The following is a 23086-nucleotide window of genomic DNA, read 5'->3' as shown; positions in this document are numbered from 1 at the left end:
CTCCCCCCCCGCCTCTCCCTTCACCGCTCCACCCCCCCCCGCCTCTCCCTTCACCGCTCCACCCCCCCCGCCTCTCCCTTCACCACTCCCCCCCCGCCTCTCCCTTCACCGCTCCCCCCCCGCCTCTCCCTTCACCGCTCCCCCCCCGCCTCTCCCTTCACCACTCCCCCCCCGCCTCTCCCTTCACCGCTCCCCCCCCGCCTCTCCCTTCACCACTCCCCCCCCGCCTCTCCCTTCACCGCTCCCCCCCCGCCTCTCCCTTCACCGCTCCCCCCCCGCCTCTCCCTTCACCGCTCCCCCCCCCGCCTCTCCCTTCACCGCTCCCCCCCCGCCTCTCCCTTCACCGCTCCCCCCCCCGCCTCTCCCTTCACCGCTACCCCCCCCGCCTCTCCCTTCACCACTCCCCCCCCCGCCTCTCCCTTCACCGCTCCCCCCCCCGCCTCTCCCTTCACCACTCCCCCCCCGCCTCTCCCTTCACCGCTCCCCCCCCGCCTCTCCCTTCACCGCTCCCCCCCTGCCTCTCCCTTCACCAGTCCCCACCACCCCCCCCCGCCTTTCCCTTCACCGCTCCCCACCACCCCCCCGCCTCTCCCTTCACCGCTCCACCCCCCCCGCCTCTCCCTTCACCGCTACCCCCCCCGCCTCTCCCTTCACCGCTACCCCCCCCGCCTCTCCCTTCACCGCTACCCCCCCGTCTCTCCCTTCACCGCTCCCCACCAACCCCCCCGCCTCTCCCTTCACCACTCCCCCCCCCACCTCTCCCTTCACCGCTCCTCCCCATCTCCCTTCACCACTACCCCCCCACCAATCTCCCTTCACCGCTAATACCCCCCCATCTCCCTTCACCACTACCCCCCCACCAATCTCCCTTCACCACTAATACCCCCCCATCTCCCTTCACCACTACCCCCCCACCAATCTCCCTTCACCACTAATACCCCCCCATCTCCCTTCACCGCTACCCCCACCTCCCTCCCTTCATAGTGGGGTGGGGGGGTTGGGGGGAAGAGGTGGGGAGGAGGAGATGGGGCGGTGGCAGGGGTGGGGGGAAGGTGGGGTAGAGAGCCGAGGGGTGGGTGGGGGGGGGGGGGGGGGGGGGCGGTGAGAGGAGGAGAGATTGGGGTGGGGGGGAGGGAAGAGTAAAGAGTGGAGGTAGTGGGTACAGTATTTTCAGTTCTTTTCTCTCTTTTAATTCAGACAGCTGTCTGGGACATCACGCTTGATAACCTCTCTGGCACTGACACTGCGTATGCGGACAGTACACCCTCTGTAGCTGCTGTGCTAGCAATACAGCCTTTTCAGAATATCTGCCCCTCTCCCTCTCGTAGCCACAACTCACCTGCAAATCAGGCAATAATTCACCCCAACGTTGTTAGTCACAGAACAGTTTACATTCCTCCTTTACAAATATTGACCCAATGATAAATCCGTGTCTCAATTCCAGTTGTGGGATTGAGCAGACTATCTTGTGTGAAAATATTCCTGCTAATTCTCCCTCTTGCTCTTCTGCTGATAATCCTCTGTCTGTGCTTCCTTTGATTTACTGATGGAAACACTATATATCTCCTCAAAAACCTTGATCACTTTGAAATCCTCAGTAATATCCCCATAATCTTTTCAGTAGCTTCAAAAAGCCTCAATTCTTCAAGCCTTTCTTCATTGGATTGGAGTCAAGTCTCTTTCCACAACTTCATTGCCCTTTCTAGAATAGGGTGCTGGGAACTGCATGCAAAACACCATCTGTGGCCCCAAGTGATACAGAGTCATAGAATCATTGAAGCACAGAACGAGGCTATTCAGTCCATTGAGTCCTTGGCAGCTCTCTGTAGGGTAATCCAATCAGTCCCACCCTCTAGTCTCTCTCTGTAACCCTGTAATGCTTTATAGAAATCAAAAAATCAGATTTTTAAATTCAGTGACCCAATGTTACAGGACCCAAGAGACCAGTGACCTATCCTCCAGCAGTTCATGCGATAACACTCCCACTGATAGAGGGAGTGAGGAGCCAAGTCCAATACTTACCTGAGGAAACAGAGGGCGTTCATCCCGCTTCTTTTTCAGACAATCTGCCATTAACCTCTTCATTGCCTTTGGACAGTTATTGCGCACCTTACTGAGGTCAGGGGTCAGATAACCTCGACCAACCATGAAGATTATCTAAAAGCCAATCAGAAGGGTAAAGCAAATCATACCAATGACAAACTATTAAACCTGCTAGGTGTAGGCTCACAACTGACCCAGCAGCAAGCCTCAACACATCACTGGAACATTTCAAATCATTTTCAGTTCTTTACGTGATACTTTACCTCAGCTGCAGTTGCAGGGAGTGGGGGGAGGGGGGGTGAGGATGGAACAAGCTGGGGCACACCTTCCATGGAGACACTGATTATATTTACAACATTCATGTTAATCTGGGACACACTGTGGCTAGTATTTTGTTGTATTAGCACTTGGTACATTACCTTTCATTGCAATTATGATTCTGTACTATCCTTTCCCATGCTAATGTTTGAGTGTAAAATTCACTGATGTCTTGGATCATCACTGCTTTTGGAGATACAGCAAACTAGTCCGCAACAACCCTTCTAGACAGGGGTGAGGCTGCCAATGGTGGGGTGGGAGGGGGAACGTGTGGCCAATTCACCTCGCCTGTTTTCCCCAGTGACAAGCATTCCCAGCCCAGGGTCACTCAGCTCCTGATCTCATTACAGCCTTGGTTCAAACATGGACAAAAGAGCTGAATTCTGGAGGTGAGTTGAGAGTGACTGCCCTTGACATCAAGGCAGCATTTGATCTAGTGTGGCATCAAGGAGCCCTCACAAAACTGGAGTCAGTGGGAATCAGGGGTGAAACTCTCCACTGGTTGGAGTCATACCTAGCACAAAGGAAGATGGTTGTGGGTGTTGGAGGTCAATCATCTCAGCTCCAGGACATTCCTCAGGAGTTCCTCAGGGTAGTGTCCTCAGCCCAACCATCTTCAGCTGCTCCATTAATGATTTTCCATCTTAAGGTCAGAAGTGGGGATATTCACTGCTTACAGCACAATGTTCAGCACTATTTGCGACACCCCAGATACTAAAGCAGTCCATGTCCAAATGCAGCAAGACCTGGACAATAACCAGGCTGGGACCAACAAGTGGCAAGTAACATTTGCGCCACACAAGTGTCAGTCAATGACCATCTCCAATAAGAGACAATCTAACCATCATCTCTTGATGTTCAATGGCATCACCAATAATGGAATCCCCCACTATCAACATCCTGAGGCTACCATTGACCAGAAACTGAACTAAACTAGCCATATAAATACTGTGGCTACAAGAGCAGGTCAGAGGCTAGGAATCCTGCAGCGAATAATTCACCTCCTGACTCCCCAAAGCCTGTCCACCATCTAAAAGGCACAAGTCAGGAGTGTGATGGAATACTCCCCACTTGCCTGGATGAGTGCGGCTCCCACAACACTCAAGAAGCTTGACACCATCCAGGCCAAAGCAGTCAGCTTGATTGGCACCCCTTCCACGGAAACTCCACCACCGAAGCACAGTAGCAGCAGTGTGTACCATTTACAAGATGCACTGCAGAAACTCACCAAGTTTCGGCAGCACCTTCCAAACACAAGACCACTACCATCTAGAAGGACAAGGGCAGCAGATAGATGGGAACAGCACAACCTGGAGGTTCCCCTCCAAGTCACTCACCATCCTGACTTAGAAATATATATCCATTCCTTCACCGTCGCTGGGTCAAAATCCTGGAACTCCCTCTCTAACAGCTCTGTGGATGTTCCTACACCACATGGACTGCAGCGGTTCAAGAAGGCAGCTCACCACCACATTCTCAAGGGCAATTAGGGATGGGCAATAAATGCTGGCCTAGCCAGCAACACCCACATCTCAGAAACTAATGACAAAAAAAAAACCTACTTGCAGCGTCTTTCACATAGAAAGGTAACCCAAGGCACCAAGTCTGCACCTGTGATAAATCGGTCAGAAATTATTGATTTGAATTAAGCAACATAAGTAACACAGCAAAATAGGAACCTGCTGTTTAAAAAAAATTTAATCAGATGTTTGAATTAAATAATTTTGAATGAACAGGATTAGACTTCAGACAAAGAATAAATCTACCCTCCTCCTCTTTGTAATCCATTTAAGAATTAGTTGTGCTATGTCGCCTCTCTCTATTGGAGTGGATGAGGTTGGGAGATTGAAAACAGCGCGAGAGGAGAGACAGTCGGGAGATCGAAAACAGGGCGAGAGGAGGGACAGTTAGGAGATTGAAAACAGCGCGAGAGGAGAGACAGTTGGGAGATTGAAAACAGCGCGAGAGGAGAGACAGTTGGGAGATTGAAAACAGTGCGAGAGGAGAGACAGTCGGGAGATTGAAAACAGTGCGAGAGGAGAGACAGTCGGGAGATTGAAAACAGCGCGAGAGGAGAGACAGTCGGGAGATTGAAAACAGCGCGAGAGGAGAGACAGTTGGGAGATTGAAAACAGCGCGAGAGGAGAGACAGTCGGGAGATTGAAAAAAAGTGAGAAAACAAATAGTGACACCATAACCAAGAAGCAATTTGATTAGTTGGAGAAGCAGCCAGCTGTTTGGTGAGTATCTAGTAAGTGGTTAAGTTTTTTCTGTTCTTAGGGTTTAAAATACTATAGGCACTGTACCTTTGTAAATTGATATTAAGTTGATTGGCTGTTAAGTGCTTATTTTTTGGGACAGTGTGTTAATAGCCAGCTTAGGACACAGGAGTTAAGGTAGATCTATCTACAAAATAGAACTAGAACTTTCAAATTAAAGTAAAATAATTAAACACCTAAAACATATACCTCTGTAGTTAAGAAACATGTAACTTTCAGTTGTCAGTGATATTAGCATTTAATGAGCACAGCAAATTGTAGCATACATAGGAATTACTCTAAGTTAATTAAGAAAGTAATTAAATTGAATTAACAAAGTGACATAAGTAACAAGGGCAGTTCAGGTGCTATATTGCAGCTGTGGAATGTGGGGTTTTTGGACGCCAAGGCAATCCAGGACACAAAATTCTGCAGAAAGTGTAGCAGCTAGAGAAATTCCAGTTCAGGAAGCCGAACTGCAGACATAAGGGAGGGTGAGAAATATCTGGACACTTCGTGCTAGAAGACATTCACACCTCTTAGAACAGTGTCATCTGTTTTGGGCAGCAATGAGGGTCAGGAGGATATGACCATGAGTGAGGCAGGTAAAGGGGCCGAGCAGACTGAAGTGGAGGAGCCTCAGACTTTGCCATTGTCAAACAGGTTTGAAGTGCTCACAACTGAATGTAAAGACAGACAGTAGGAGTTTTTATAAATATTTAAAAAAGAAAAAAAAGAGTTAATAAAGTAAGCATTGGTCCTACAGAAAGTAAGTCTGAGGAATCAATAATGGAAAATAAGCAGATGGCAGATCAATTGAATAGGTATTTTGCATCGATCTTCACTAAGGAGAATACAAGTAACATCCCAGAAATAGCTGTAAATCAGGATATGGAAGGGAGGGAGGAACTCAAGAAAATTACAATTACCAGGGAATTGGTACTTAGCAAATTGTTGGAACTGCACGTTAAAAGTCCCTGGATCTTGATGGATTTCATCCTAGGGTCTTAAAAGAAATGGATAGTGAGATAGTTGATGCATTGGTTTTAATTTTCCAAAATTCACTAGATTCAGGAAAGTTCCATTAGACTGGAAAATAGCTAATGTAACTCCTTATTCAAAAAGGGAGACAGATAAAAAGCAGGAAGCTATAGACCAGTTAACTTAACATCTGTTGCGGGAAGATATTAGAAGCTATTATTAAAAACATTATAAAAGGGCACTTAGATAAATTCACGGTAATCAGGCAGAGTCAACATGGCTTTGCGAAAGAGATATCATGTTTAACCAAATTGGAGTTCTTTGAAGAAGTAACAGTTGCTGTGAATAAAGGGGAACCAGTGGATGTGCTGTACTTTCAAGAGTCATTTGATAAGATGCCTCATCAAAGGTTATTGCGGAAAATAAAAGCTCATGGTGTTGGGGATAACATATTAGCATGGATAGAAGATTAGCTAGCTAACAGGAAGCAGTAGGCATAAACAGCTCGTTTTCTGGTTGGCATGATGTGACAAATGGTGTGCTGGGACCTCAACTCTTTAAAATTTATATAAATGATTTGGATGAAGGGACCAATGGGATGGTTGCCAGATTTGCTGATGCAAAGGTGGGTGGGAAAGTAAGTTGTGAAGAGGACAAAAGGAGGCTACAAAAAGATATAGATAGGTTAAGTTAGTGTGCAAATATCTGGCATGTGGAGTACAATGTAGGAAAATGTGAGGTTGTCCATTTTGGCAGGACAAATAAAAAAGAGCCATATTATCTAAATGGTGAAAGATTGCAGAGCTCTGAGATGCAGAGAGATCTAGCTGTCCTAGTGCTTGAATTGCAAAAGGTTTGCATGTACAGCAAATAGTTAGCAAAGCTAATAGAATGTTATCATTTGTTGCAAGGGGAATTGAATACAAGAGTAGGGAGCTTATGCTTCAGTTGTACAGGACATTGGTGAGACCACAACTGGAGTATTGTGTACAGTATTGTCTTCTTATTTAAGGAAAGATGTAAATGCATGAGAAGCAGTTCAGAGATGCTTTACGAGATTAATACCTGGAATGAGTGGGTTATCTTATGAGGAAAGGTTGGACAGGCTGGGCTTGTATCCACTCGAGTTTAGGAGAGTAAGAGGCAACTTGATTGAAACATACAAGGTCCGAAGAGGACTTGACAGGGTGGATGTGGAAAGCATATTTCTTCTTGTGGGAGAATCTAGAACTTGGGGTCACTGTTTCAAAATAAGGGGTTGCCCATTTAGGACAGAGATGAGGAAAGATTTTTTCTCTCAGAGGATTATGAGACTTTAGAATTCTCTTCCTCAAGAGGTAGTTGAGGCAGAGCCCTTGAATATTTTTAAGGCAGAGGTCGGTAGATTCTTGATAAGCAAGGGGGTGAAAGCTTATCTGGGTAGGCAGGAATAAGAGGTCAAAATCAGATCAGAAATGATCTTATTGAATGGCTTGAGGGGCCTACTACTGCTCTTGATTTTTATGTTCGTATGTTCGCTTGCAACAAAGTATGAATGACATGAGCTTGGGGAGTCACAGTCTGGGGTAAGCCTGCAAGACTGAACTGCGAATTGTACTGAGGAAAGCTGCTTCTTGGTTGCAAAATGAAGAAATATCACACTGGTGCAGCAGGGGGCATTCCTGAGTCAGGAGATGAGGCACATTGTTGAGAGCAATTTGTCCCAAGACAGCTGCAGCACATGTTATGTACAGAATAAAGCTCCATCTTCACTAAGCCCAATCAAACACTCCCAGGGCAGGTACAGCTCGGGGTTAGATACAGAGTAAAGCTCCCTCTACACTGTCCCCATCAAACACTCCCAGGGCAGATACAGCACGGGGTTAGATACAGAATAAAGCTCCCTCTACACAGTCCCCATCAAACACCTCCGGGGCAGATACAGCACGGGGTTAGAGACAATGTACAAGGCATTTTTACTCTGTTTGTAACCAATGCTCTACATGCCCTGTCATTATTTGATGGACACTGTTTAATAAGAATCTTTCTCAGTGATAATATTCTCACCTTAAACATTATTTTCACTGTAGGATTTTTAAAAATAATTAAGTAATTCTGCAGCAATTGTGTGTTTACTTACCTGATCTCGGTTATTGATGTTTGAATAGGGTAACTGCCCACTCATTAACTCATATAGAACCACCCCAAATGCATAGACATCAGACTGAAAACTGTAAGGGTTCTTGTCTTGCATTCGGATCACCTCAGGCGCCTGCAAAAAGGCAAAGGCTGAGTTAGTGAAGGTAAGTATCAGATCTATCGGTGAAAGTCAGATCACTGAGGGACAGGGAGGTGAGTGAAACATTCAGAGTTCTGAAAGGGACAGCTCCAAAAACACCTGGCCTGCACCCAAATATCCAGCCAGTCTCTGAACACGTGCCTGTGGTTTCCAGATGCACTCCTTTGGCTGTCACTCCTCACTGGGAATGGTGGATGGTGAAGTAACCCCAGACACAAAACAAAACCATTAAACCCAAGTGTAAAAATCCAAGGAAAAATAGGCAGTAGCTCGCAAACTAGCTGTCTGAGCGTTGGGACTATCAACAAAAGCAAAATACTGCAGATGTCACAAATCTGATATGAAAACAAAAAATGCTGGTAATACTCAGCAGGTCTGGCAGCAACTGTGGAGAGAGTCGACATTTCAGGTCGATGAGTAGAGAACCAGAAAAAAGGTAGAAATATAAGAGTTTTTAAGCCAGTAGAAGGTTGTTGGCAAGAAGAGCAAAGGTGAAGGTCTGTGATAGGACGGAGGGCAGGAGAGATTAAATAACAAAAGATTTCATGATGCAACAGCCATATATGGATACAGTAAAGAACAAAGGTGTCTCCAGCTGAGATGTGAAAGGCTATATTAACAGCTACCTGAAAGCTCAGAACAGGAGAATACAGTGCACTTTAAAAACCAACCAGCTGAGACTGGCATACACTTGCTTTAAGTCCTCTTCCAATCTTAACCTCCCCTAAGGGGCAGAGACTCACTGTCAGCCCTCTAGTACCTGATCCAAGGGATTGTTGAATGTTAGTGGGGACTGTGACTGTGGAAGAATCGCATCGTGTCCACATGCATGTTCTGAAGAGACTTTGGGACTCGAAACGTGAACTGTTTCTCTCTCCACAGATGCTGCCAGACCTGCTGAGCTTTTCCAGCATTTTCTGTTTTTATTTCAGATTTTCAGCATCTGCAGTATTTTGCTTTCACCTGCTCTTTCCGTCAGGGGTCATTAAATAGTGATCGGCAGCAGGACCAGCTGATTTGCTTCTTCCCTTCCTTAGCCTGACTTTCTCAGCACGGATTGCAAATCAAACCAGGGACAACCTGGCTGCTACTGATCAGCCAGTGAGCCCTCGGACGAAGCTTTAATTACAGAGCTCATCTGATGACTCCTGTCGTCAGATCAGAGACCATCCCCACTGTACAAACATCAAGCAGACCTCAATGTGCACTGGTGGGAAATTCTCTTCAGAAGTCAAAAGGGTGTAGGAAATGCAGCTTAAAGATTTCTGCACCTGTATTCAACTGTCTGTTGCCAAAAACGGAGAGAATCTATCGGGGGGAAAACTTGCTCTGGTTGTCATGTGTTAGCATCACAACCAAATCAGGACAATTTTCTCTGCTCATCATTTTTGGTGAAATGATACTAAAAAACACAGATTTACTTCAAACTAGTGACCAGAGGGACTCTCCCACTGCTTCACATAAAGAGCCAGGATTATAGATGTTAAATATCCTTCTTAAGTAGGGGCAGCCAACTATTAAAAGATAGCCTCAGGACGGAGGTGGAGGTAAGGAACAAATTGTGCAGGTAGCTTTGTTGGTTAAAACTTTAATTTAGACAAGTGGTGCGCCACAATGGGACATGGTGCAGATTTCTGTAGCGATTTGCTCCTCAATTTTTCAGGAGTCCTGGCCCACCGTGTAGCTGGTGGAGCTGAAGAGCCTCTGATAACTAACCACTTTTACCTCAGGCCAGCCTGCTCCATTCCTCAGGCTCTCAGGGCAAATTCCTGATTCTCACCACATTTTCAAAGTTCAGATTTTGAATTGCAATAAAGGGGCTGAAATTCACTCGCCTGTCCCCACCTACTCCGAACTCCCTGTTACCAAATGCCCAGTATAATCCTCAGGTTGAAACTCTGTAAATGTAAACATTTTCAACAGCCATCAGGATTTTCATCCACTGGGTAACACAGGTATTGGAATGAAGGATTTTGCTTTGGTGACCTTGATTCTACAAATGAAAACTAGACGATAATAATGGGTTTTGACAGGTGTAATTTATCTTGTACAAATAGGACGGTACTAAGCTGAAATAGACTTGGGAATTAAATGTTAAAATATAGTTAATCTTCTGGTATGAATGTGTGATACAGGCGTCCGCTGAACTGATACGGTGTACAGCCAGGGTAATATTATGGCTCTCTTCTTCCAGAACTAATACCATAACAGTCAGCTTCAGATACAGTTTCGGCACTCACCATCCATAAGACAGAACCGGACAACTGTTCAAATTGGTGGGACCCGCTCCACCGCGATTTCACTGTTGCCAAGCCAAAATCCCCAATCTTCACTGTTAGGTCTTCATGTAGAAAAATATCTTTGAGTGGAGTTAAGGAGTTCAGATACAGCAAGTCTACATAATACACGTTTCTACCCCCAAAAGCCCACCTGGATGAACAAAAGGTGGGACTTAATGCATCCCTACCCAAGCATCCTTTTAAATTTAAAGCAATTATGCCCAAACTGATGTATACAGTTTAAATGTTGATGTCTGAGGACATTTCACAACTTATTCAGCGTAAGTGTGGGGAAAACAGAAAAAAAAATCTACTTAAAGAAAAAAAGTTATTTTCCACCCTGTTCTCCCACCAGCTAAAATAGGCTATCAGAGAAATAGTGAGGAAAACCCAAAGGTCACTAATCCAAAAGCAAATTACTGCAGATGAACTTTGTGGTTATCTAAAACGCCATGCGTCAATACTGGCAGTCAGCACAGAACTGTTAACTCATTGCACTGACTTCATCAGAATACATAGCTAAAGGGAATGCAGTAGATATTGCTCATATGGAGTTTCAGGAGGAGTCTGATGAGCTGCCACAACTGGCTATGAAACCTAAGGCACATGGTATGAAAGGGATTGCAGTTGCATGGATAAAGGGTGGGAGAGAGTGATGGCAGTGAGTTTAGGGAATAAGGTTTCAGGCAATGGTGTGCCCCAGGGAGCTGTACCAGGGTCCATTCTTGTAAATGATTTGGACATAAGCACAAGATGACTGATTTTTGAAGGATAAAGGTACCAAATCAAAGGGCATGGAAAACTGATTAAATATTAAAGTTGCCAAAGTACATAGGTAAATTAGCACAGAAATATAGGGAACCAGAGGGTGGCAGGCTCGAGGGTTGGGGGGGGGGGGGGTACAAACACAAAGCTCTTTAAATATAGAAAAGGTGCTAAAATGCTGGTTTTGCTTCTGGATTTTATATGTAGGGCTGTGAATACAATAGAAAGGAAGTGTTAATTTTGTAGAAAAATTGATTCCGTCACATTTGGAGTACTATATGAAGTTCTGGACATCTCACTATAGGAAGAATGTCAGGGACATGAAAAATGGATGGTGAAGATTAACTAGAAAGATATTAAGGATTGAGGGATTAGAGTTAGGAGGAAAGGCTGGGATTTTCTTTTTGAAAAGTCCATGAAGGATAAGGAGTTTTCAACCTGAAGAAGTGGTTGTGAGAGGGTGAACACGGTGAAAGGTTGCTTCTCCTGGTTAGGGGCCATTATCCCTGAATCATTGCTAAAACAATGAGGAACGAAGTTAGAAGACTTACTTTCCCCACAGAGTTAATCGAATGTGAAATGATATTCCACTAGGATTGCTGAGGCACAGATGATGTTAATTAAAAAGAAAGAATATTAAAATGTACAGGAAACGAAAGTACAGTAAATGGTTCCAGTTGATAAACTGGCACCGGTACAGGGGAAATGGGCTAAGTAGCCTTCTCGTGCTGCCATTTCTCATGACATTAAGTGATGCTAAGCTATTCCTCCATGGATAGCATCACAACTGGCCAGGATTGATGTCCACATGTGCAATCTTTCCAAAGGGCTTCAGTGATCAGGAGCAGAGACCTCAGGTAACTCAACCCTCCTTAAGTGAGGACATTGAGGTTAACTTTGGAAACTTTCTGCTGCCCTTGCTGAAAGCAGTTCACAACGAGCATCACCAGCACATGTGGTTCAGTTACTCAATGCTTTGCCAACTGTGCTATCAGGGAGAGTTTACTCGATAGCAGCCAAACACCCATTGCCTCACTGCTCACACAAAGTATGAAAGGATACTATTACTCTTGAGATCTCTGTGGATAATGGACTTTGCATGTAGGTAGCTGTGACAAAGAAAAGCCGTCATTAATATCCAGTTTATTCAACATCAGTAACCACCTTCAATGCAAGACACAAGACTGGCCTACAGGATGAATGGCAAATGCCCTCAATGCACATAATGCAGTGCATTTCACCCAGAGGCTGGTATGAAAAGCCCCAGGACACACAGAGCTCTTACATTTCCATTTCTAAGTTTGCTTCCTCCTCTCTCGGCAACAATGTGATGTTATGGTACATCACACTGGGATGGTGGCAAAGCCCAAGGGCATTGCTTCATTTGGAAGCTTGAAAAACAAGTATCGGCAGAAACTGGGCCTGGGCTATGTTAGAAGGTGCAACCGTTATCCACTAGGCCAGCTGGGAGAAGAAGGTCACTTTTCCAACCACTTATCTACGAAACAAACCATGGCTTCCCTTGGAATCCCCAGCTTTCTTTTTGTGACTCAGATATCAGGCTCTCAGCCATTCCACACAGGTTTCTTTGGTCAGCAGAAACATCTTGGACTTACTCCATGCCCTGTGCAGTCTGGCGGGCAATGTCGATGAGCTTGATCATCTCGAACTTGGTCTCGATGATGTGAAGGTGGTGATACAGACTGGAACCCTCACACCACTGCGTCACAATGGCAAGCTGAGGCTTCGTTGTGTAACCCATAAAAAGGAGGATGTTAACGTGTCGGGTTTTTCTAGACAGGGAAAAAAAAATGTTTACATTAATTCATTAACCAGCAAATGCCCCCAGTTCAAAATCAGGAGGTGAGGCAGGCCCTTCAGTGTCCGACTGTTCTGGAACATATTACTGGGGCAGGCCAGGCGAACGAGACTGTGATGAAGGAAGGGACAGGATCTATATAGAAGGGAACAGGCTGTTACAGACCAGGAAATCTAATCCTATTAGAAATTCTTGTGCTTACTCCCATCCCATGTCACACCTGGGATCATGCTCCTGGAATATTCAATAATGAGTTTCTTGGGTTTATTGCCAACGTTTTACTTGTTCAACCTCAGCAATGAAGTGATTGGATGTTCTGAACTCATTTCATACATGAGCAATGGCAGGCAAGAGGGGGAAAGAGGAGGCCAAAGTGGGGGACACAGAAAGGGGCTCGTAGTGGGGACGGAACAGAATGGGGTTGGAAGTTACAGAAGCTATGATAGGGAGGGGTGAAATTGGGGATGCAATAGGGGAGGCCAAAGTGGGGGACACGATGAGGCAGATGGGGAAAAAGAATTTGGGAGAGAGTGGAAAGAGGAGGCATTGGGAGTAGGGGAAGTGGAGATGGTGGAGAGGAGAGGAAGGGGAGTGGTTGGGTAAGGAAATGAAGAAGAGAACACAGTGGGCAAAGGGGAGTGGAAGAAAGAGATAGCATGCAATTGAGAAGGTACGACTGAGAAATGGAGTGTGGACAATGTCCATGGGAAGATGAACTGTATTTTGTGGGAAATCAATTGGATACATTATTTCAAAGGGAATGGTGTACAAAAATAGGAAAGTCTTGCTAAAACTATACAAGGCACTAGTAGACCACACCTGTGAACAATTTTGGGCCCCTTATCTAAGGAATAATATACTGGCATTGGAGGCAGTCCAGAGAAGGTTCACTAGGTTGATCCTGGGTATGGAGAGATTTTCTCATGAGAAGAGGTTGAGTAGGTTGGGCCAGTAGTCATTGGAGTTTAGAAGAATGAGAGACGACTTTATTGAAACATATAAGATTCTTAGGGAGCTTGACAGGGTAGATGCTGAGAGGTTGTTTTCCCTTGTGGGAGAGTCTAGGACCGGAGGGCATAATCTCAGAGTAAGGGGGCGCCCACTTAAAACAGAGATGAGGAGGAATTTCTTCTCTTAGAGGGTACTTAATCTGTGGAATTCTTTACCGCAGAGGGCTGTAGAGGCTGGGTTGTTAAGTATACTCAAGGCTGAGATAGACAGATTTTTAATCAGTAAGGGAATCAAAGGTAATGGAAAAAGGCAGGAAAGTGGAGTTGAGGATTATCAGATCAGCCATGATCTCACTGAATGGCGGAGCAGACTTGATGGACCAAATGACCTACTTCTGCTCCTACATCTTATGGTCTCACTGTCAATGATCTATTTCAGTCTCTTTTAAGTTATAAACTGTTCACATTTTGACCATGCTTTTGTTTCACCCAATTTCCTCTCTCCTGAAGTCACTAACTCCTGGCTGGTGCTCAGGTGCAAGGACACCGATTACCCTCTCAGCCACGTAGCCATTCTTTGTACGACCCTCGACAGTAAATATCAGCTGGGCTTCAAAGTTAAAACCAAACGTGAACCCACACACTAGCCAATGACAGACTGTGCTGAGGCCTGCTTATGTTACACAACCAAAGGCCCCAGCCCCGGAAACATTTTATAATTTGTAGAAATATATCTTTAAAAACACAATGAGCTTGTATTGCTTTGATTGGAGAGCATACACTTGTCTTTCTAAAGCATATAATAAAGGAAGTGCCCTTCCCTAGGACTAGATACCAGGATCGCCAACTCTCCAGGATTGCCCTGGAGACTCCATGAACTGAAGATGAATTGCCTGGATACTGCTGGGAGCAGTCCAGAAAAGTTAGAGATATTAAAAAAACTATGCTCTTTTAAATCTACCTACTGTGAATGCTTTAACTTATCAGTTATAAAAATATTGGATTTAGGAAGAAAGGTTATTTGACTGGGCGGGGTTGGGAGACGTGATGAAACCTCCAGGAATATAGCCAACCAGAATTGGCAACGCTACTCGAAACACAATGAAATATTGATGGAATTTATATTCTTAAAGAGCCAGGAACTGACAACAGAAGATTGAAGGGGTGAGTGGTGGAGGGGGAGAAACACAGAAATTTCAATTTTAGAATGTAGTTTTGAGAGAGGTATGCACCATATGTATAATAAACAGCTGTTAGACAGGAAGTTTTTTTTTTATTCCTTCATGGGATGTGGGCTTCGGTGGCTAGGCCAGCATTTATTGCCCTAGTTGCCCTCGATAAAATGGTGGTGAGCTGCCTTTTTGAACTGCTGCAGTCCATGTGGTGTAGGTACACCCACAGTGCTGTTAGGGAGGGGGTTCCAGGATTTTGATCGTCGACAGTGAAGTAATTAAGAAAGCAAACAAAATGTTGGCCTTTATTGCAAGGGGAATGGAGTAAAAAAAGTAGGGAAGTCTTGCTACACTGTACAGGGCATTGGTGAGAGCAGTGTACAGTTTTGGTCACCTTAAGGAGGGACCATACTTGCACTGAAGGCAGTTCAGAAAAGATTCACTAGGGTGATTCCTGGGAAGAAGGGGTTGTCTTATAAGGAAAGGTTGAGCAAGTTGGGCCTATACTCATTGAAGTTTAGAAGAATGAGAGATGATCTTATTCAAAGATATAACATTCTGAGGGGGTCTAACAGGATAGGTGCTGAGAGATAGGATACTAGAATGTGGGAACAGTTTAAAAAATACGGGGTCTCCCATTTAAGATGGGCATGAGGGGGAGTTTCTTCACTCAGAAGAATTCTCTCCTCCAGTGAGCAGTGGAGGTTGGGGCATTGAATATATTCAAGTCTGAATTAGACAAATTTTTGATTGACAAGGGCGTCAAGGGTTATGAGGGGTAGGCAGGAGAGTGGAGTTAAGATCAGCCATGATCTTATTGACTGGTGTAGCAGCCTTGAGGGGCTGAATGGCCTACACCTGCCTGCAGCAGATCCTGTTAAATCTGCCCATAGTAATGTATCTTTGTTGTTTTAATTACAGAGTGCTAATGGCATCACTGACATTGGGTTGAGGGAGGGACCCGGATCTATTATAGGGCTGGGCATCAGTTCTGGCGTTCTGCGTCCCCATTTTGCCTGTCAGGACTACTGAGCATGCAGTGGGGAAGCCAGGCAATAGATGTGGAATTGGAACAATCAAAGGCTCCAAATTGGTTCAGAGGTTCATGCTGGTTCAGATCTCCATATTGCACAGTATGTGGAGCTTGTTAGCCCTGATTTAGCAACTCTTGAACAGCATGGCATTGAGATAGATCTGACTAGTGTACCACATCCTATGATGTAGCTCCTTTCAAGCGTTTCATGCTACTTCCAAAATCGTGGGAGGTTGTTTCTTGCATGATGCAGGCCACCTTCACCTAGTCTACTGCACTTTGAACTGCACTGGGTCCAGGAACAAGAAAGCTGGTCTACTTTGGATTCGGGCAAACAGATATCACTGTTCTATCACTTAAAGGTCAATTTTTTCAAATATTGAAGTTGCTGGTGACATCAAGTTGTCCAAATTTGACTGGGATTCCTCTTGCAACATATCCAGGGCACTTTCTCATTTGTTTAGCAGATTCATTAACAACCTCAAAAGGGAACTGGACCAGAACTTGAAGGGGGAACATTTGCAGGGTTATAGGAAAAAGACAGTGGAGTGGGACTAATTGGATAAGCAAAGAGATGGCACAGATATAATGGACCAAAAGGCCTCTTTCAGTGCTTCATCAGTCTACGATTCTATAATACAAAGCAAATGCTTTGTCTTCTGATGAGTTTTTTTTGATGAATTAACAGACAGGGTTGATGAGGATGATGTGGTTGATGTGGTATTCATGGTTTTCAAAAAGACATTTGTTAAAATGTCGCACAATAGGTTTTTCAGCAACATTAAAGCCCATGGAATAAAAGGGACAGTGGCAACATGGATACAAAGTTAGCTGAGTGACAGGAAACAGAATAGTGGTAAACAGTTGTTTTCTGGAATGGAAGAAGGTTTACAGTGGGGTTCCCCATGGGTCGGTACTAAGAACACTGCTTTATTTGATGAACATTAATGGGCTAGATGGCTTTACAGGCCATAAATTCCAAATTTGCAGATGACACAAAACATGGAAGTATTGTGAACTGTGAGGAGAATAGTGATAGATTCCAAGAGAACTTAGCTTGATTGATTGGCCAGGCAAGATGACATTTAAAGCAGAGAAGTATGAAGTGATGTATTTTGGTAGGAAGAACAAGGAGAAGCAATTTAAAATAAAAGGGTACAATTCTAAAGAGGATGCAGGACCAGGGGGAGCTGGGGAATATTTGATTTATTGAAGATGGCAAAGCAGGTTAAAAAAGTAATTAATAAGGCATATAGGATCCTGAGTTTTATAAATAGGGGTACAAAAAGCAAGAAAGTTATGATGAACCTTTATAAAACACTGGTTAGGCCTCGGCTAAAGTATTGTGTCTAATTTTGGACACCACACCTCAGGATGGATGTGAAGGCTTTAGAGGGGATGCAGAAAAGATTTACTAGAATGGTTCCAGGGATGAGGGATTTCAGTTACGTGGATAGATTGGAGAAGCTGGAACTGTTCTTCTTGGAGAAGGTTGAGAGATTTGACAGAGGTGTTCAAAATCATGAGGGGTCTATACAGGGTAGATAGGGAGAAACTGTGCCCATTGGTAAAAAGATCAAGAACCAGAGTGAATCAATATGAGGGGAATGGCAAAAGAAACAATGGCAACAAGGGGAAATGCTTTTTATGTTACAACTGGTTAAATATGGACTGCACTGCCTGAGAGTGTGATGGAGGCAAATTCAATCATAGCTTTCAAAAGGAATTGGATAAGCACCCGAAGAAAAAAAGTTGCAGGGAAAAGGCTGGGGGAGTAGAGATAGCAGAGTTGCTATTGCAGAGAGCTAGCATGTACACACTAGGTTGAATGGTCTCCTTTTATGCTGTGACCATTCTATGATTCTAAGATGCTATTCCCAAATAAAATCATTAACATGGAGTACACCTTCCTCACTTCACAGTTAAAGAAATAGCATGCTTTAACTGTCTCGGCTGGTTACTAAGCCAATGATTTTGTGCTACCGAATTCAGCTTGTTTTCATCTGTAGAAATTCAGTCACCTTCAGATGAAAAGATAAGTTCTGGTGGGCGAACATCAACAGAAAAAACATTACTATCTTATCACAACATCCAAATCATCAATCTAGATGACAAACAAGGAAGAGAGTTAAGCATACTGTCTCAAAGGATTCATGATCGGGTGTTGCAATCAGACAATGAACATCCTTCTTATGAATAGGCAAGATGCTTTCTACTTCAATAAGACTTCCAAGGTTTATAGGAACAGTCACAAAAGCCTCAAGAGTACCTCAAATGAGGCTTGAGAAGCTGAGCGTACAAGCAGCTGCTTCAGGCTTCACCTTCCAAAGACAGCATTTAAAATATGCCTAAACAAAATCTGGCCTCAAGACTTTGATCAAATGATCAGTGAAAGAACTTGCTTTTAAAAACAAAGTTAAATAACTGTGCTTTATCCAAAGAGATATTGGTCAAGCCTCTCCCCTCCTCATTTGAAAGGAAAGTGAACTTGGGTTCAACACTGGTCTACATTTCAGCTATGGCCAGCTCAGGCAGGACCCTTTTGACTGCCAGATAGACACCGTCTGCCATGCCCTCCAGTGGGATCTGTGGTATAAGCAGCCTTGTACCCAGGCTCATTTAGTCCCAAGCTGCTGATTCTTGGACACATACATGACAGCTAGCTCATCACCAACTCCTAACCATAGTGTCATCAGTACTCAAAACTAAAACAAAACCAAACCAAAATGGGTAGAAAATAATGTTAACAATTTAATTTCAACTGTTCCCTTAAATGAAAACAGAAATCAATCTACATATTACTTGAGTTAACTAATCCCAGTCACAGCAGTATATTGAACACGCATTTGGCCTCAGTAAGCCTAGATTGAGGTTAAGCAGGTGTGGAAAAACAGAGGCAGGATTTCCGCCCCGATTGCTGTTCAGTGACGCTTGTTGGGAAGTATGTGAATGTGTATATATATATATATATATATATATATGGACACTGGATGAAGACAAAATTGGGCTTAGTTGTGGTGCCCTCCGCAGTCAAATAATCTGCTAACATTCAAGAGTCTAAGCTCATTCATTATGAATAAGAACTTGCAGAGAAAACGCTGTAACCCAATGGAACATAGCCTAGCCAGCTTCAGCACCATGAAGAGAGAAAGGGTGGGTGATAAGAAACTTACTGGGTGGGAGGGGACTGGATCCTTTTAAATTAAAAGTACTCACAAAACAACTTCTACAGTTTGTGCCTGACATCATGTTTGGAAATTTGAATGATACACTACTAAGAGACAGAATTTCAAAATGGACAGAGGACACCATCCACCTGCCTCTAATGACAACACATCATTGAGATACCTTGTCAACCTATCTATATATTTTTCTTTATTCATTCATGGGATGCTGGCAAGGTCAGCTTTTATTGACCAACCCAAATTGCCCCCGAGGTGGTGGTGATGAGCCACTTTCTTGAACTTCAGCAGTCCATCTGGTACACACCTACCAGGGTGCTGTTAGGGAGGGAATTCCAAGATTTTCACCCAGCAATGAAGGAATGCTAATATACATCAAAGTTAGGAAGGTTTGTGATTTGGACGGGAACTTACAGGTGGTGGTGCCTGCTGCCCTTATTTCTTCTAGGCAGTAGGTTTAGAAGGAGGAGCTGTTGAAGGAACAGTGATGAATTGCTCCTGTGTATCTTGTAGATGGTACAAACTATTGCCACAGTGAATCCGCAGTGGAGGGGGGTGAATGTTTAACATGGTGTATGGGGTGCTGATCAAGTGGGCTGTTTTGCAACAGATCTTGTTAAGCTTCTTGAGAGTTGTTGGAGTTGAAAACATATGTACGTGGATAGTATTCCGTCTTCCATGCTGACTTGTGCCTTGTAAATGGTGGACAGGCTTTTGGGAGTCAAGAGGTGGATTGCTCACCGCAGGATTCCCAGCCTCTGATCTGTTCTTGTAGCCGCAGTATTTATGTGCTGGTCAGTTTGGATTCTGATCAATGTTAACCCCAGGATATTGATGGTGGGTGATTCAATGGTGGTAAAGTTTCAAGCTTCTTTTGCACTGATGTTTTGGGCTCTGCTATCATTGAAGATGGGGACCGTCATGGAGCTGCCTGCTCCAGTTAGTTATTTAATTATCCACCGATATTCTTGGCTGGGTGTGGAAGAAATGTAGAGCTTTGATCTGATCCGTTAGTTGTGGAATCACCTAGTTGTGTCTATAGCATGCTGATCAGCGAGAGGTGCATGATCAGCGAGGGGAGACTTTGGCTTGAGTGAGAGACCAAGTGAGTATATTTGGAAATTTGGTTCAAACTGGGGATTCAGTGCATAGGGGGAAAGAGGTACTTTAGATAAGGTCTACTGCAAGAAGTGTGGCTTAGAATAGAGTGCTAGAAGTTAGGTAATTAAGGGAGTTAGGGAATGAAGGGAAAGAGGTGCTCTTTTGCTTTCTAACTTTCTCAGCCTTCAGTAAGTGGTCATACTCTGCTACAGGAGAGTATCTGGTAAGTGATTAAGGTTAATTATATTCCTAAGGTTCAAAGTAGTCTAGCAACTGGTGGTAAGCTTAGTAAAATATATAAAACAAAAGTAAAATATATAATGGAATAAAATAATTAAAGAGTTAATTAGAACACATTAAGGATGTCAGGAGACGTGATGTGTCACAGCTCTTTCCCACCAGTTTGATCCAGGGCAAACGTGTCTGCAGTAAGTGTTTGAAGTTTGAGCAGCTTCAGCTCAGAGTTTATGAGCTGGAGGCTGAACTACAGACACTGCAACACATCAGGGTGGGGTAAAGTTACCTGGATTCTTTGTAAGAGGAGATAGTCACAACTATTAATTCAGGGTCTTCTGATTTGGTCAGTGGTCAGGGACAGGACTGCAAGTGAGGTAGGTAAAGGGACTCAGAGGGCAGGAGTGCAGGAGCCTCAACCTTTACAATTGTCCAACAGGTTTGAGGTATTTTAGCTTGTTTGGATGTGAAGAGTGGGGACTGGGGCGTGGATAAGCTAACTGGCTATGGCACCACGGTACAGGAAGTCATTCAAATTTTTGGTTGCGGGCGGGGGGGTGCAAAAAGGAACGTAGTGGTAATAGGGGATAGCTTAGTCAGAGGGATTGACACCTTTCTCTGCAGCAAAGAGCGTGAGTGCAGACAGCTGTGTTGCCTGCCCGGTGCCAGGGTGCAGGACATCCGCTTGGGGCTGGAGAGGAACTTGCAGTAAGAGGGGGAGGACCCAGTCATCATGGTCCGTGTAGGTATCAACAACATAGGCAGGGCAAAGGAGAAGGTTCTGCATAGTCAATATGAGGACCTAGGCACCAAGTTAAGAAGCAGAACCACAAAGGTCCTAATCTCTGGATTATTACCTGAGCCACACGCAAATTGGCATATGACAAATCAGATAAGGGAGATGAATGCGTGGCTCAAAGACTGGTGTGGGAGAAATGGGTTCCGGTTTATGGGTCACTGGCACAAGCACTGCGGAAAGTGGGATCTGTGCCACTGGGACGGTCAATACTCTAATTGTGCTGGTGTTTTTGAAAGCCGCAGAAATAGGGAGGTAGAGAGGGTTTTAAGCAAAATAGTGGGGGCAAGGGATTAAATTTGGAAAGATGTGGTAAAGCAAAAAGCAGAGACAAGACAAAAGAAAAAGGTATTTTTATGGGAGATGAAAAACAGACCATGACAGCAAGGATAGACAGTACAAATATTCCAGTAAATCAACAGATGAAACTAGAGGCGATAAAAAGAATAAAGGGATAAAACTAAAAGCTCGGTCTCTGAATGCACATAGTATTTGAAACAACCAGATGAACAGAGAGCACACAGAAATAAATAATTACGATTTAATAGCCATTATGGAGACATGGCTGCAGGAGGACATGGATTGGGACCTGAATATTGAAGGGTACAAGATATTTAGGAAGGAAAGGAAGAGGTAAAAGTTCAAAAGACATAGTGATACATGGAAATTTGTATTCATAGAGGAAAGCGTGTATAAAGGAAGAGAAGGCTGTTGGTAAAAGAAGAGGGATTCTAAGATCTAAAGCCTCCAGCACGTAGGCCTTAAGCCACTGTCTGAGGACCCAGAGCTGAAAGAAACTCATTTTGAATGCAACTATCTAGAGTGTGCTTTCCCAGGGGTCTGTTTAAACATGTGCGTTTTATCGTTGCCTTACTGGAGATGTAACTAGGAGTCAGATTAATTAGGCAATTTTTGTAGTTATTATTGTAGTGATTTTGTAGACATATGTATGTGCTTACAATCTGTCTTGTATTAATAAATGTTTAATTTAGTTTTATAAAAAACCTCTCAAGACTTGGTGGTCTTACTACTACTGAATTCAAAGCCTGCAACTTAAAACATACAAATGCAAAATTGGTTACAACAATTGTTTCAAGTTTCCCTCTAGGATTTGAACAGCTCAGCATTTACCATCAGCTGTGTCATAATAATGGGAATCAGCAGAAAGTTTTCTTGCCCTTGTCTGACCTGATGCCTTCTTGGGGCCCTGGAGTCAATGTTGAATACTCCCAAAGCCATTCCCTCCTGACTGCATACTGCTTTATTGCCACCTCTGATGGATTTTTTGGGATAGGACATACTCGATAGTGTTGGCTCGAAGGTGCAATTGGTGATATTAACTATTTCAGGCTTTTGCTTGGCTAGTCTGTGGGGAAGCTCTCCTATTTTTATCACAAGTTCTGAGATATTGGTGAGGAGGGCTCTGCGGGGCTGATTGGGCTGCGTATCCGGTGCCCAGGTCACCATAAGCAGCTTTTTCTTTAGTTAAGCACATTTAAATTTCCCCAGCTGCGATGGTGGGATTTGAACACATGTCTTCAGGTCATCAATCTCTGGATTACTAGTCCAGTGACATAATGACAATACTCCTGTACTAGCCCTCTAATGACATCACACCATCCATAGGGACAGCACACCATCTATACAACAATCATCAATACTTAATTCATGGCTTGCTAATCAATTGATCGATTTTGTCTTTCAGGATTTCTGTCACCTTCTTACCTGAGGACTCCCACTTCATTCTTAAAGGCTTGTAGCTGTTGAGGAGTTGGAGCTGTAACATTAAGCATCTTCACTGCAACATCACCTGTGAACAAATAGCATTGATAGCATATGGCACAACAACAGAACAAGTTAACCTTAAAGGCAGTGAA

The 23086-nt window shown here is 44.1% G+C and overlaps 1 protein-coding gene across 3 annotated transcripts in view; it reads right to left on the bottom strand.

The window, feature by feature from the left end:
* The window catches only part of braf (B-Raf proto-oncogene, serine/threonine kinase), a 143777-nt gene that overhangs the window by 11701 nt on the left and 108990 nt on the right, over positions 1 to 23086 (bottom strand). For all 3 annotated transcript variants that reach the window (XM_041215781.1, XM_041215778.1, XM_041215779.1), the window contains 6 exons: positions 22935 to 23019; positions 12539 to 12715; positions 11985 to 12031; positions 10119 to 10237; positions 7720 to 7851; positions 2023 to 2157 (listed from right to left, as the gene is read on the bottom strand). In XM_041215781.1, coding sequence (XP_041071715.1) covers positions 2023 to 2157; positions 7720 to 7851; positions 10119 to 10237; positions 11985 to 12031; positions 12539 to 12715; positions 22935 to 23019 — 695 coding nt within the window. The remainder of the gene's footprint in view (positions 1 to 2022; positions 2158 to 7719; positions 7852 to 10118; positions 10238 to 11984; positions 12032 to 12538; positions 12716 to 22934; positions 23020 to 23086) is intronic.

Source organism: Carcharodon carcharias, chromosome 21, assembly GCF_017639515.1.
Source record: "Carcharodon carcharias isolate sCarCar2 chromosome 21, sCarCar2.pri, whole genome shotgun sequence".
NCBI classification, from domain to species: Eukaryota; Metazoa; Chordata; class Chondrichthyes; order Lamniformes; family Lamnidae; genus Carcharodon; species Carcharodon carcharias.
This window is presented reverse-complemented; position numbering and strand designations above follow the sequence as displayed.